This window comes from Musa acuminata, chromosome BXJ3-10 (assembly GCF_036884655.1).
Source record: "Musa acuminata AAA Group cultivar baxijiao chromosome BXJ3-10, Cavendish_Baxijiao_AAA, whole genome shotgun sequence".
In the NCBI taxonomy this organism is placed as follows: domain Eukaryota; kingdom Viridiplantae; phylum Streptophyta; class Magnoliopsida; order Zingiberales; family Musaceae; genus Musa; species Musa acuminata.
The window spans coordinates 24337093-24352180 of record NC_088358.1 but is presented as its reverse complement, the minus strand read 5'-3'; the positions used below and the strand labels follow the sequence as shown (position 1 = coordinate 24352180).

At 39.2% G+C, this 15088-nt stretch overlaps 2 protein-coding genes across 5 annotated transcripts; one reads left to right on the top strand and one right to left on the bottom strand.

Annotated features, from left to right (window-relative positions):
• Window positions 1–2136: 2136 nt before the first annotated feature.
• Window positions 2137–4401, bottom strand: LOC135582996 (transcription factor TCP20-like). 2 transcript variants are annotated; one of them, XM_065170641.1, is made up of 2 exons: window positions 2592–4401; window positions 2137–2503 (listed from the first exon to the last, which is right to left on the bottom strand). In XM_065170641.1, the coding sequence occupies exon 1, from the start codon at window positions 3625–3627 to the stop codon at window positions 2839–2841; it is 789 nt and encodes a 262-aa protein (XP_065026713.1). In that variant the 5' UTR covers window positions 3628–4401; the 3' UTR covers window positions 2137–2503; window positions 2592–2838. The 2 variants fall into 2 exon arrangements, with proteins under 2 accessions (XP_065026713.1, XP_065026714.1); XM_065170642.1 differs by having other exon boundaries at window positions 2137–2515; window positions 2592–4205.
• A 1472-nt stretch (window positions 4402–5873) lies between these two features.
• LOC135651829 (recQ-mediated genome instability protein 1-like) lies at window positions 5874–15058 on the top strand. 3 transcript variants are annotated; one of them, XM_065172311.1, is made up of 10 exons: window positions 5874–6401; window positions 7729–7899; window positions 8984–9129; window positions 9274–9404; window positions 10659–11053; window positions 11470–11580; window positions 11670–11798; window positions 12972–13213; window positions 13295–13384; window positions 14283–15058. In XM_065172311.1, the coding sequence occupies exons 1-8, from the start codon at window positions 5922–5924 to the stop codon at window positions 13137–13139; spliced, it is 1731 nt and encodes a 576-aa protein (XP_065028383.1). In that variant the 5' UTR covers window positions 5874–5921; the 3' UTR covers window positions 13140–13213; window positions 13295–13384; window positions 14283–15058. The 3 variants fall into 3 exon arrangements, with proteins under 3 accessions (XP_065028383.1, XP_065028382.1, XP_065028384.1); XM_065172310.1 differs by having other exon boundaries at window positions 10647–11053; XM_065172312.1 differs by lacking the exons at window positions 13295–13384; window positions 14283–15058 and having other exon boundaries at window positions 10647–11053; window positions 11492–11580; window positions 12972–13109.
• The last annotated feature ends 30 nt before the right edge of the window (window positions 15059–15088 follow it).

Sequence of the window (15088 nt, the reverse complement as noted above, 5' to 3'; positions counted from 1 at the left end):
ATGTATCTTCCAATTTAATGATTTTAACCAAATATAATGAAAAAAATGGAAGTATACAACCAACCAGCAACTTTGTTAGCATAACAAGCATGCAGGGCAAGTACTGCAACCAGAGAAACAGTATCAGAGGAGGCCTGCTGCTACTACAACTATCATTAGGATGCTGTAACTATCATTTGCCACATTCTAAACACACACACACACACAGACAATTATTTGCCATTTCACCTTTGCAATACTTCACAACTGCTTTACTTTGATGGAATAAATCCACACTGAAAATTTATAATCTAAAACATTTAACGTTGTTTTAGATGAGTTGTAATTCTTGTAGCACTAGTTGTAATTTTGCATTGTTAAAGTTCTTCTTAGATTTATAGCTCATTCTTGAGCTGATAGATAAGTCTGCTATCAGCTTTGATTATTGTATGAATTCTTCAACCTTGCTGTCAAAGAAGGTTCAGGTTCTATGCAGAAGAAGAACAAAACAAGGAGGAGGCCCATGCTGAAACAGTTTACCAGCGATGAAATAGTCATCGGTAAGATCATCTTCTTTGACTTGCTTTAGCATCTAAAAAAATAATGCAGGATTTCCCTTGGTGTGATGCATAACAAGAAGCTAAAGACAGCAGGTATTTTGATCAAGAAAGGATTCACTGTCAGTGCTGCCTGCAATCTCTGTTTGGTAGAAGAAGTCTTTTGGTGGAGCTGTTTGACATAAGAAGAGGGGGCTGAGCATCTGCTGGTGCAGCGAGAATGAACAAGAAACATCCTGTAAGCTGCCATCTTCATAAAGATGCTTGGATCTTGTTTGGTTCATTGGGTGAGAGACCTCTTCTTTCCTGTTGTTCCTGAATAACATTTGTGCATTCTTTTCTTTCATTCAGTGATGGGATAGTAATACAATTTCACATCACAACATGGTAATTATTTGCAGGAAATGCAAGTGAAACTTCCCCATTTCATACTTCCAACCTTGCAGTATGTCACAGAAGGTAACCAGTTTAAGGTTTCTTCGTCGTGAAACAGCCACATCACTGGCTCAACTAGGAATTCAATTAGATCCAAGAGGTGGGTCTTCCCAAAACCTTGAATAAGATTAGAACAAAAGAATACTTATGGGCTTGATTATAATGATCCAGGAGAAAATGAGATCCTTGGTAAAAGTTTGAAAAGATGTATGGCAGTGAAGTGTGAACTTGTATCAAGTGTAGTATCAAGTGAAATGTAGAGACAAAGATATGATTGAAAATTGATATACGCTGTAACACCTGATATATTTAGATAAATATTCCTCAAGGATCCTAATCCTTCTTCCTTTACCTAAATTACATGAAATATTTAATAGCCAATATCAATGGTTTCAAAGCGAAACCTGCGAGTACTTCAAAACTGAGGAAATAAGAAGAAGAACGCAAGAGACTGCAAATCTTAGTCAACACCAATTAGAGCAGAAAGCTTACTTGCTGTTAGGTTAGAAACCGAGAGAGATCACATATCACTTCTTAATGGTTTATAAAGAGATTTCAAAACCCCTCTCGGCACAGTCATCTTGTCCCGCTTTTAGTCATCAAACATCCATCGGAACCTTCTCATGTTTATGCTGCTTATTCATCATTCCCCAAGTCTCCTTTACTAAAAACATATTACACTTGGAAGTTGGGAGTTACACGACAACCTCAGATAAATCACTATTAAATAAAGATGTCACTTGTTGATCTACCATGCTCCTCCGTATATTAATTTATTACCTTTGATACTATCTGGTGCAATGCAAGGAATCCACATTCAAGAAAAATAGGACATCTTTTGTGTTTGAAGTATATGTGATGTTGACAAGTACCGAACATCAACAATAGATTTGTTAGTTCTTCCATGAAGTTTGATGGATTCTTTTGTTCATCTTATTTCACACTAAAATTCAATGTTCTTGGCATCTGTTTAGTTCATTGTTAAAGATTTTGACTCCTCTTCAACCCTCCCTGAATGGTCTGCTAGTGTTCAACTTGATTTCTTATCATTATCTTCTTCTTTTACTCCTGTATTTGATGAATATACTTTATAGCACTTCCAAATAAATAGCGAAAGGTAGCTCCTACACTGCAAAGTGCAAACAAACATGCTCAAGAACACATCTAAGTTCGAAGGGTTTATTTTATTGCATGACTTTGGATCTATCATAAACATAAATTTCAGTTTGACCTGCTTCTTCCCTAATCAAATTTAGTTAAGAAATAAAATGGGGGTGGAAGAGAGAACAGACATGGCCTCTCTCAAGACATGCGAGCGCTGAGCAGTAGCAAAAAAAAATCATAAAAAGGATCCTCAGGTACTAAAGTGATGATATCAGAAGCAATTCTTATTCTTGAGGCAACAAAAGTCAATTTACCACTCCACCTAACCAAACAATAAAAATTTCCAAATGGTGCTTTGAACTTTACAAACAAACCTCAAGATAAAATCCTTACTTTAATTCCCTTCCAAGCATTTCAGCTGCATGCATCTGCAATCAAAACTGACATCTAATCATCCAAATTATTCTCAACTAATGAAATGGTTTCAGCAACTAAAGAATCAAGAGAGGACATTACCATTGATTAGGGGTCCTCTTGTGATCTCTTGCATGCAAAGTGGAGGCAGAACCAACTCTATGCTTAAAACCAAGTGCAGATAACATCAATCACCATCATCATCTCTCTCTCCATTACCTTTGAACAAACAAGAGAACCATCCAACCAACAGAACAAGAATAACAAAGGAATTCTATTATCTCCTGACAAATCTTGTGCATCTCTCACCCAATTCTCCTGCAAAACCCCCCTCCTATTCTGCTCTTCCTTACTCTGCAGACACCTTTGATTTTTTGTTAGGAGTAGGAGATTCTTGTTGCGGTTCTTGTTGCACCTGCTGATGCTGATGCAGATGCAAATGGTCACTGCCCTGCCCTATATGCTGATAGAATTGACTCAGTGCCTGAGGATTGAAAATCCTAACTTGCCCATGTTGTGATAATCCGAGCTCCAATCCGGGCATCGGCGGCCTCTGGCCGCCCAGCAATGACGTGAAGCTCATTTGATTGGGATTAGTTCCAGGGAATTCCAAAGCAGGAAATCCAATTCTCGGCAAATTCGATGCCACAGGCATCGCGGCTGCCGCCGAATGGAAGAAACTCGTGTCGAATCCGTCGACCGGCGGCAGCCACAGTTCTGGGTGCGGCCGCCCGAACGTGGCCCAGTTGACTCTGCTCTGTCCTGATTCTTGAAACTTGTTGTGGTGCAGGCCGGAGGACGCCGTGGCGGAATCGGCCAGATTGGTGCTGGCGGCTGCGGGCGACGACGTGAGGACAGAGGCCGGGATGGTTCCAGACCCGGTGGCGGCGATGATGGAGGATTCGGCCTGCTGGAGGAGCCACTGGATGGTCTCACCGTCGGATTTGTGGCCGAGCTCCCGGGTGAGCTGGAAGATGCGCGCGGCGCAGAGGGCGGGCATGCGGACCCGGCGGCCGCGGCCGTCCACCTTGGTGTGGCGGTCGTTCTTGGAGTTCCGCTTCGGCGCAAGGTGACGCCTTTGTTCACCTTTCTCTGCCGTGACCGCCAGGTGGGCGTTTCTGTTGGGCTGCGAGGTCATATCACTGCCTCGAGGACTCTGCCTTCTTCGTAGAGTCCTCTTCTAACAGACCGTAGCAGGCCCAGTGCCTAATGGAAGCTGCGAATTAGCAGAGGCTTCATGATTCATCGGAGACGGAAACAACTGCCGGGATGTATATGAAATAGAAAGCAAAGTGATGGAAAGTGTGGAATTTGGGTTGTCAGGGATGGAGATGAAGAAAAAAGTTCTTTTTTGTATAGAAGTTTAAGTATGGAGTGACAGAGATGGCGATGAAGAGGGGAAAACAAGAATGAATCTGTGCAAAGATTGCAGTTTGGGTCTGAGAAAGGCCTAAGAGGAGCAGAGAGGTCCAGGTGCTAGGCTTTCATGGGCATATTGCCTGGGAATGTCAATGCAGTCGGGGAGAAGGGGAAGAGAGAAGCTTACTCAAGGGAAACCAGATGCCAACGTCTCAATCTACTGCTTTGTTTGTCTCTCACTTGGTGGCTCTTCTTTGTCTGCTTCCTCGACTGTTTGACCTGATCGGTGGCCCGTCATGCCCAGCTCAACAGACAACAATGCCATGGATAAAATTCCCTTGATCGTTCTTTCCTGGAGACCTCGCTTTCTCTGCTGTGTGTTACAAGATGGACATCATGGCTGCACCATCTTTTCATGGTTGATTTCCTCTCTAAACATCATTATCTTCCAGGATTAGTGCATCTTCAGCACCAGAGGGTTCTTCTGTTCAATACAGATATTTTTAGACCCTTGTTGCCACTGTAGAAAGCTGACATTTTCCCAGAAAATGATGAAACTGACGACAGAGAAGAATGGTTCAAGGGAATGTTTTTTTGTGACAATTCAATGTTTTTTGTGATTTGTCTGTCATTAAGCCGGATCTTGACGGTATAAGAGATCCCATCTTATGAGTACTTTGATATCCAATTCAAACTTGGTAAAAACCAGAAATCGGAAAGATTTGAGAGAATGGTATCAAGTTTCATTGCGCGTGTGGAATCATTCACCCTGTGTTTCTCTTGCCTCTTCCTTACTGGAAGAGATGCATAGGATCTTAGGGACGATGGTCAGCATCAAAGACGATGACTCGATTTAAGAGGCTTCTTGTACTGTTCTGCAACTCCACTTGGCAGGATATCTTTGAAGATAAAGATGATAAAGACATGGAAAACAACAGACAATAAAAACCTTCTTTTCAATACAACTTTTACTTTCTGTCTCTATTTTCATGATAATTATTTTGCTAAGAAGAACAGACATATGTGTCTTTCTGATCATTCGATTGCCTCATCTGTTTGATTGTTGGATTTCTGACGTGATGTTTCAACTAGCTTGAATAGAAAATTAGAACCGAGATAGGTAATAAAAGATCATCTTCGTGAAATGTTTCTCCCTAAAAGTTATATCCATTCTTTGTATTTCTCCGCTTTCAAGTCACTGTAAACTTTCCGATCATGAATTAGTTCTTTCTGTGGGTGACATCCAAGTCAAAGGAATAGCCTTCGATCTTTACTCCACTCTCTATCATGATACTCGCGATATCATCAACTTGTTCTTCCCCACAAGTATAGCATCTATAAAGAGGAAAAACTCAAAATGATCACAACAAAAATAATGTATATAAAAAAGGATTTGGCGTCACTGACAGCTCCCCCCAGGCTCATCCTTTCTCTTCTTCTTTGCATTGTAAGATAACCTTTAGAACCTAACTGGATATTACAGTAACATGCAGAATGATGCTGACAACTTCTCCTTCTTCTTGTTCTTCTCTCTCTCGTGCCTTTACGTGCCTTCTTTTCCCACGCTGAGAACATGGAGGGCCTGCTCTACTCGAGAAACCATGGGAGGAGTAGGTTTGACTTGCCACTCGAGATCACATGACACCAAGGAATAAATATGATGGATCTAATTACTCGGTGAGGTGGAAGAACATTCTGGGTTGGATAAGCTTCACACTCCATCTGTAAGGTTGGAATGTGGAACAAGCTTCGGTAAGCTCTGTTTCATCAAAATGAGTGTTTCTGCCTCGAGATTCTCGCACGCGTTGATCCCTGGCAAGCCGCTTCCTGATACGGACGGCCGGGATGACGTTTGATTTGTCGCGCCATATTGCCGCGCGCAATATTGTGCACGACTGTGCTCAAACCGTGGAATCACCGTCCATGCCCTCCGGATTCGCAATTGCACGAATCGCAAAGCAGACTCGATGCTCCACCCGTACAAGCCACCCAAAGGGGAGGGAAACCCCAACACGCTCAAAATAATTCCGCAGGAGAATAATTCCAGAAAAGAAAGAAAAAGAAGGAAACAATATGCGGCGAAGGTATCTCCGGCTGCCGAGCTCCTCCGACGAGGACAACGACCTGCGACCCCAAACCCTCAACGATCCTAACCCTAATCCTCCGCTCGATATCTCCGATGATGACTTCGTCGACGTGCCGGACGACCTCCCCCCGCCCTCCCCACGCTCCGCTGAAGCCCGGCCCGAGGACCAAGGATCCGCCGCCGCCGCCACCGTAGAAATGGTGGAGGAGAGGGCTGGTTCCATCGGGCCGATCGATGAGTTCCTCCGGAAGCTCGGGCTCCGTCTCCGGCCGGACTGGCTGGAGTCGTGCGCCGACAGGTTGATGGCCGCTGGATCAGGATTTGAGGGCCTGGATGTCGCCGGGAAGGCCAAGAGGTGCTTCGAGCAGTTCCTTCTCTCCGATATGAATGTCTCCGGCGCCGGCGTCCTTCCGGAGAATGTGCACCTAATGCACAAGATCGAGCTTGAGGGGCCTTTTGTTGTTCAGGTAAGTGCTTCCTCCTCTAGGGTTTGCATTGTAGGAACTAGGTCCTATGAATGTAAATGCGCGTGTTTCCTTTATATTGATCTTCCGTTGAATGATGTGGTAAGAATTGGGAGAAAATATCCTTTTTGGTTACTTGGGGTCTGAATCACTGAATAGACTAAAATCAAATTAGTAATGTGGCCTTTTGGACCACTGGAGTCTGAGATGAGTTGATTTTCTTTTCTTGCTTTCTGCTTCTTCCTCTGGGTTGTATTGTTTTTGGGGCTGTTTTCATACCAAAGCAGGCACTAGTGGCTTGTATCCGAGGATACCATGGACTGTTGGACCTCACTGAGTAATAGGGTTGCGTTTTAGCTAGAGATTTCGTGGAGACATTTTTTTTTTCTTTTTTGGGTTCCCCTTTGTACTCTTTTGTTCTTGGGTTGCCGGGTGAGGTGGCTCTTGTCGGCAGATTAACGTTGTGTGTGTGTTATAATTTACTCATGTGATTCCGCATAGCCTGTTAGTGGGGTTCATAGTTTTATACTGTTGTTTGTATTTTGCAACCGGTTTGTGCCTCGGTATAATAGTCAGAAATATTAAAGGAAGATTTAAAATCTACACTGAATATATTCATCTTATTTGAATATGATCTAAAGACTCTTAAATTAGAATTGGATTGAGATATAATCTAGGAATACATTGCAAATCTCCTTGGTACTTGAGTTCTTGCTGGTTGAATATTTTGGACTAGCTTGTATTAAGATCAATCTTTGGTAACTTTGGTAAGTGTATGAGCTGGTTGTTCTCTGCTCATTTTTCTGGGAGTTGTCTCTTTCAAGTTTCAACTTTAGGATGTTACCATGTGTTTCTAATCAATCAATGTTGTGTATCCTTGGCCTCTGAATTGAATTATCTTTCAGTCTGCAATTGTTTTGTTTTCGCAAGTTGCGTAATAGACACCTATAGTTTGTCAAACTTCCTCAGAGTCTGAAGCCTTTCCATCGCCCTCTCAAGCTTTTTTAGCAATTAACTATCCACTTTGTCATCCTCTCCATCTGAAGATGATGCTACATAAGTCATGTTCAATGTAGAATTTTTAGTATGATGCCATTGTTTTGATGTAACTCATACTCCGGAGGCTTCATGAGTAATGTGGGTCAGCTCATTCTGAGACCAGTTAGGGATTAGTTGATAGATATCGGTAGGTTCAACTAACAGCTAAGGAATTAGGAAATTTTATAGTAGTCATTTCTCATTTGATATTACTTTCTTGTCATGGCACAGTAGTTTGGGCATGTGTCAGAACAAATTCCATTCACCTAATGTCAGGCTTCTCCTTTTCCAGGTTGATGAAATAGTTAACATCTCTGCTCCACTTCGGGAAAGATATCACGACATGCCTGCTGGATGCAAGAGATGCCTGAAATTGTCAATAACAGATGGCGTTCAACGTGTATTTGGCATGGAATACAGACCCATTAAAGAACTTGAGGTTCTTGCTGCTTCTGGTCTTAAGGTCTGCTATGAGGTTCTTTAGTGTCATCTCTTTCCAAGATTGCTTTCTATCTTGTCCAATCTCATTGGGCTATGATATGACCTTTTACATAAGATCTGGCTATGAATCATTGAATTCTCCACTGATGTCTTTTGTCCATATGATTTCAAAAAATGCCATTTGTTGTTGCTCGAGTTCAGAAATTGTCAAATACAGCTATTTTTGCCTACTATATAATCATTTTTATTGGCATGAATTGTTGCATCTCTCTTTACCATATCACACTTGGATAGAAATTCAGCATCAGTCAAGGGAGATTATGTTAGTTTAATGGATGATATTCAGAAGTTCAAAAATCTTGTGTTGCAACATGTAAAAGTATTAAAGTAGTTGACTTTTGAATCAAGTTATACTTGTCATTCAAGTTTGCTGCTCTATCCTATTCTCATTGTTTTCATCATTAAATTTAAATTATGTTTATGGAATTTGCCCTATCCATATATAAGGTTGATTTTACATCTGGATATTTGGTTAAAATATTTTTCAACTCATTCTCACATAAAGACAGTCCTCTATGAATCAGTGAATAGTTTCAGAAACAGTAACTTACACACACACATGGATTAATTGATATCAGTCATATTATCATCACGATTTAGAAAGGAGGATGGTTTTATCAAGATGGTCATTTTCCATTAAACATAGAAGAGATTCAATTTAACATGTTTTGTTGAATTCTGTCCATTTTGTGCAAGTATCAAGTTGTTCCCTGTTGGTATGTATGATGTGCAACTATTTTCTTGCATCCAGTAACAAGTCTGAACGATCAATTAAAGTTGCCCAAATTGGTTTTTTAGCTTTGTTCTTGAGTTTTCGACCTGTAGGCATGAGATGATTATTTTCTCTGGTTTTACTGCTTATCTTTGACAATCCTGTTATGACAATTTTATACAGTCTAGCTATACTTTTCATGTATGATACGTTTTTAGCATTCGACATTGACTTTCTTGGTGGATCGTTTCCCATGGATTCTCAATATCTCAATGGTAAATTGTTCTTGATGAATTGCATTGTTGAGGATTAAGACAGGATTTGGCAACTGTAGGTTGTTCTTCGTAATGTACACATACGAAGAGGACTTCTGCTGCTAGTCCCAGAAGCTTTTGCAATTCTTGGAGGGATGGCTGATGAATTAGATGCAGCACGGAAGAGGCTTGTTGCTGAAATAAATAAGCCCCCAAGAGGGATAAGGTACCCTAACATCTTTGAAGAATTTTATTGGCCTTGTTTTATGTGTTCCTCACAGTGACATCAAATGCCATACATGTCCATTTTTTTATTTGTATACTGTATGTTTTCTTTGTCTTGTAACTTCACTTATATTAACTTGTGCAGGAAGCATGGTAATATATCTTCACTGACCACCAGAGCTTCTCTTGCAGCTTGGCCATCTGATTCAATTAGTTTGGGTCCACAGACAACTTCGACATTGCAAAATTCAAATGAACCTCAAATATTGAATCAAGGTACTCTGTCTTGTGAAGGATTACTCTTTTTATGAATTTCATTTTGTTTCTTAAACAAAGTTCCCATAATCATAGAACAGACTGTGGAAAAATTAAGAAAGAAATTAGTTTCCAAATTTCTAAACACTGATTGTTTCTCGCTGCTAGAGTAAGAGTTTTCTGGCATCCATTGATTTGTTAATCTTCACAACCTTCCTTCTTCCTTTGTGATTTCTTCTGCATGTTCTAGTTATTTTGATCCCTGTGCTTGCACCTGTCCTTTAGCACGTTAAATTTCTCGTACTTTGAGATGCTTGAACAGGACTAATTGATAATGTGAGATTAGATAGTGAAGGTATGCTGGGAATAAAAAAGTCGTCACTAGTGAAAGAGTTCTTTACATGAGCTTACATGGAAAGCTGAAGGTCAGAGAAAAAGTTGTTCTTATGGGGACAATTTGACATGATGTAGCACAGCATGTATTGCCAGCATGGCATGACATTGCTATGCCTAAAATGATTCTTGCGAGCTGTATTCTGTTGCAAAAAGTTTCTTGGTATAAATAATTATGAAAACTGCTGCAATTTTTTAGAATGGCTTTATACTTGATCTGCTAGCATAAATAGGTGGGCAAAACTGTCTTTTCAGAATCTGTTAAAATACCACAACCTATGGCTCCATGTGAAGTAAACCTCGGTGAGTTGATATGGCGAGGTTGCTTCATTGGAACATGTGTTATCGGTCATAGCTGTAGAATCACTTTTTGTGCTTGCAGCATTAATGGCTAGTTTCTAGGGCCCTAGAAAGAGGGTGGAGCTCATGCCTTTGGCTTCTCCCCCTAACACAATATGTAGGTAATAAAAAGGAATTCAAATAGTTTAAATGAAAAAAAAATCTTTAGATGCCTCTGCTAAATCAAACCGTGATAGTCAACGAAATTTAAATATTTTACCTTATTTGGAGTTACCTAGAACTGTTTGTTCAATGGTATTCTTCATGACTTTGATAATGATGAGCTATCTCTGATGCTATCATGCCTGAAGAAAAAGTTTTCTAGACGTTGAAACTTGAAAGTGCATCTGCCTTAACTGAAATCTAATTTCTAGGTGCTGTTTCCAAGATCTTGTATATGTCTGTTTCAACTTAAAATTTGCAGTCATATTCTTAATTATGATTCATGTAGAAGTATGAAGAATTATTTATGTCACTTTGAGAGAATCAGTGTTCTCATACCAGATTAAATTTTTTCCTGTACATATTAAGATCATTTTGTAGTTCCTGAATTGGCTATCTCTGGGACTGGCATTGGAGGAACGATAACCGAAGGATTTGTTGATCCTAGCATTGGGAGAAACAACACCGAAGAATTTCCTACTCGGGATGTGAGAATTGTTGCTGCTGAAGAATCTATTGCATGCACTGAACAGAATATTTTGAAAGAGGCAGCTTATGACAGCAATTGGCCAGACACAGAACATATTTTAGCCCATAATTCTGCTTCAGATATGGAAATTGCCTGTGCTTCAGACGAGGAGGATGCAATTGGCGAAGTAGAACATCCCCTCATTCTAAGTGGTGACAATGAAATCCCTTTCACATATTTGGCTTCTTTATTTGCTAAATGGGCCACACAGCAGGACAACAAACCATGTGTTCAAGGGAGAATCAAGGTTCTTTCTTTTGCTCTTTGGGACTAGTTCTAGTTTTGTGTGACCCTGTATTTTTGTTGAAATCTCTCTGTATAAGAAATGCTTGAACAGCTCATGCATGCTTTAGATTTGTACTAAGCATCATGATCCGACTGATGACTCTTAACTTAAGAAGAGAACAGTGAAATTTCTTTTGTTTTAGAATCACAAACGGATTTGATGAAATTTTATGCTACTATGAATGGCATGATGATATGCTAAACTTCATGAGCAAATCTAATCCTGGATTTATAAATATAAGAAACCACACTGCTATCTTCATTCCACTTGTGTTAGTGCAATAGCAGGATGAAAAACTATATATCTAGCTGCAATTTTATTTGGGTTTGTCTTTAGTGGATCATCACTTATTGATTAAACATAATATTGACATGCAGTGCTTTTTGACTGGTGTAAAAGGATTTCAGTTCAAACAGCGGAGTACCTATGAACTTCATGTTTATGTTGATGATGGAAGTCTCATATCTGAGGTCATCATTGATCACAGAGTAATTTTCTTTTCTTGTCTGATTCTTTTATTTTGTTTTTGTACTTTCTGTTTATTTTTTTGAGTAGAAACATCCTTTGTGCTTTCCAGGTTGTACAGAAGGGTATCGGCCATTCTCCAGAAGAGGTTACTAGTGCACTTTCTTCCACTGAAAAGAAAACTGTATCAGATATGAAGGACACTTTGAAAACCTTCCAGCTTTTCTTGGCTAAATTTGAGGTAGTTTGGTTTTGTTGCTTGAATTTTCTCCGGGCCCATTTTTGTTTTACACTTGAGGTTATACAAAGTTTGTGAGCACTGCCATCAGTATCTATGTGATGCTTCTTGCTTTGGCAACTTTTTGACTAGTATTCTTTTCAGCTGATGCTGTGGTCTCATGACGTCTATTTATCACCATGAACAATTAAGTAGGAGCCTTCCAGTATGGAATAGTCATCCGTGATGTATGTTTGCATAATCTGGTGTTGAGTGTCATTGTTTGATACATTGATAACAGGCAAATGCCTGTCATGCTTTGGGTGATTAATGTTTAATGATTTGTTTTGTCACAAATCATATCATGTTTGGCAAATTTATACCTTCTAAATGTGAATCTCGAGTTGTTTTCTTTGTCAGTAGCAATCATAATCGGATCTTATAGAGAAGTTTATTTTTGGTGTTTGATTAGACTGAGTGTGCGACTTTATGATTAAATAGTCTGTTCTGGTACTAGTATCTAATTGAATATGTTTTGCATAGATTATAGTAACTTGCTAGTCTCTAGCAATCTGAAATATATGATTTTATACAACAGATATTTCATTAAGATGGTTTTGGCAAACCTTATGTGGTCATAGCTCACAATTAAAAGCACCATGTCTTAAGGCTGGCCAATTATCATTGACCTTCTATGGGGGAGGTTCCATGTCTCAAGTTAGGATATGCAAATCCTTGCTGCCTTATAATGGAATCGTTAGCTTTTTCACAGCTGAGAATTTTGCTTAAAATTTGGGGTGTTACATGAGCTGTTAATGAAGCTTGTTTGCTGGTAGTAAGATTTGTATTATATTGGATGTTCTTTTTAGGTATGGAAAGCATTTGTTTCATTTTTTGTCATATTTTTTTATTGTTTTTTTCACTTTATTGATTATACGTCAGATCGTGTTATTTAGCAGAAAACTAAAAACTGAAATCAATATGGTATTTCTAGCAAAATTCTCTATTGGTTTACTTGTTAGTTCCATGCAACAAGCATTACCAGTACAATGATTATTACACTGAGTTCTCTTTAGAAATATTAGTGCAGAACCGAATTATCCATTGGACACATATATAAGTATTAACACTACTACCACTCTTCATTTTAAATATTTTCAGATATTCTTATTAGAAAATGTTATGTTTGAACTATAGGGCACAATGCTTCTGGAGATGAATAGAAACTCTTCACTTCCTGTTGCCCTCGCAATGAAGCAAGGGGTTTCTTCATCAGCTCCGTGGCTGCTTCTTAGAAGACTGGCAAAGACTGCTGCACAAAGCTCTCAACACAACAATTTGAATCCCATTAATTTATCTCCTTGATGGATATGTTTAATTGATGGATGCGAGTGCTGTATGACATCGGGAAAGTTGTTGCTGGAGGTTAATTCTTTAAGGTATTTCTCTAGTCCAGGGTTTTGAACTATACTTGTAATGGATCCAGATCCTCTGATGAAATAACAAGGTTTCTTTGTCAGGGTCTCAAGCATTAAAGATATCATGTTATCGTTGCATCGAGAGTTAAGTCCATTTCCCAGCTTTTGTTGTCTCCAGTGCTTTGTTTAAAGGTAAACATTTGTCTGGTTTGTTTTACTGTTATAAATAAGTAATACTTAGCAGCATGTATCCGCTTTATTTTGTTAACAGTTGCTAGAACATAAGTTGCTAGGGCATTCACTGGCCAAATGATCTCCTAGATAATACAGATGTTGCTTCTATCCCAATTCCCAAGAGTATTTTCATGCCAATTTGAGTCTTTCTAAGATCTTCACTTCACAGTTTTAACTGGTATATATTCATAATTTTAATAATCTTTCTACACAATGGGTTTGATCTTTTTAAACCTAGCTAGAGAAGTCATTGAATATTAATTTTTATTTTGCTGATGTGATTGTTACTTCGGTAGAATTTATACAAACTGTACAAAGGCACTGCTCAAAGTTCTTCCATATGACTAGTTATCCAATGTATAATATAGCAATATTGTTCAGTCAGCCTTTTTTTTTTCCAAAATAAGAACTTAGATCAAGTGTTAATGCTGCTTTGTGATTGGGCTTCTGTCTATAGCAACAATGGGTTTAGTGGTGTGGCAATTATTTTTTCCTTTTGCAGTGTCATGCATGTTAGAAAGCTTTGAAGAAGAAACAAATTAAAGTCAACAAGCTGTTTAGATGGTAGAGTAAATGAGCTTCTGTTGTAAATGCATCTTTCCTTGGTGATTCTTTTAGGGTCTTTTGGCTCAGATTTAAGCTAGTGTCCTGATTGAGAAAAACACATTCCTATTTGTTGACCACTAACATACGGAGAATCATGTGACAATTCAAAGATATAGATGTGTTTTTCTAGTTAATTTGCTTGCATTTGACTGAAAAAAAGAACATTTAGATCTTCCTGTAGAAAACATCCTGTACTTGTTTTAGTTTACCATGACTACATACAACGCTAACTACGTGTGGCTATTTCTAGGGCTGCAATGTAATCCCTTTGAACAGACAGCTGCATGGAAGTTCTGTGCCAGCCACAAGGTGACTCGGCAAGATCATTTTACAGCTTATTGGCTTGAAGTTATGGAGCGCTTATGGAGAAAATATCCATCAAATCCTGTTCGCATTAGCCACAGCAGTTTCCTGGCTGATCAGCTTCAACTCATTTGTTTTGGGTATGTCTGCAATGTATGCATCATTGCCATCCAGGAAACAGCCATGAGGACATGCTTTCTCCTTCACAGATGCTCTCCATGATATCGGTCAGCTACTTGCTGGTGAAAAAGGAGGCTTGCTAAAGCAATTAAAATTGCATATGTTTGCCAGTAATGATTTTAATTGCAGATAATGATCTCATCTAATCTTTGCCTTCAGTTTTGGTTGTAAGAAAAGAAAGGAAGAAAACTTCGACCAATGGGCAATTTGGTTAGTTTGACAAGGGAGTCACATTTGGAAGGATGCTCTTTGGTTTAATTGACAAGTTGGGTGTTGATCATCACTATTGAGGCTTCTGACCGTTTGGTATTGCAATAAGTTATTGCCCCTCTAAGATTGCACCACAGATGTGAGTGATACTGTGTTATAAAGACTAGATTGTATCCCAAGATCTTGTGATGATTTAACAAGATATAGATGAGCTGGGTAGTATCTTCAGATAAAACTTTTGTTATACTAGCATGACTCATGCATTTTGAAGTTCCTGCATTGATAATTTATGTGCTTATTCTAATAAAGATGGGCATAAGAATCTTTCTTTTAGATGGTAAGATCACTTACATTTTACTAACC

What these genes read in the sequence shown, in the direction of transcription:
- LOC135582996 (XM_065170641.1), bottom strand. Translation starts at nt 3,627, where the DNA reads ATGACCTCGCAGCCCAACAGAAACGCCCACCTGGCGGTCACGGCAGAG.
- LOC135651829 (XM_065172310.1), top strand. Translation starts at nt 5,922, where the DNA reads ATGCGGCGAAGGTATCTCCGGCTGCCGAGCTCCTCCGACGAGGACAAC. An exon ending in AGGGGCCTTTTGTTGTTCAG is followed by an intron (nt 6,402 to 7,728) that starts GTAAGTGCTTCC and finishes CTCCTTTTCCAG; the next exon opens with GTTGATGAAATAGTTAACAT. An exon ending in GTGTTCAAGGGAGAATCAAG is followed by an intron (nt 11,054 to 11,469) that starts GTTCTTTCTTTT and finishes ATTGACATGCAG; the next exon opens with TGCTTTTTGACTGGTGTAAA.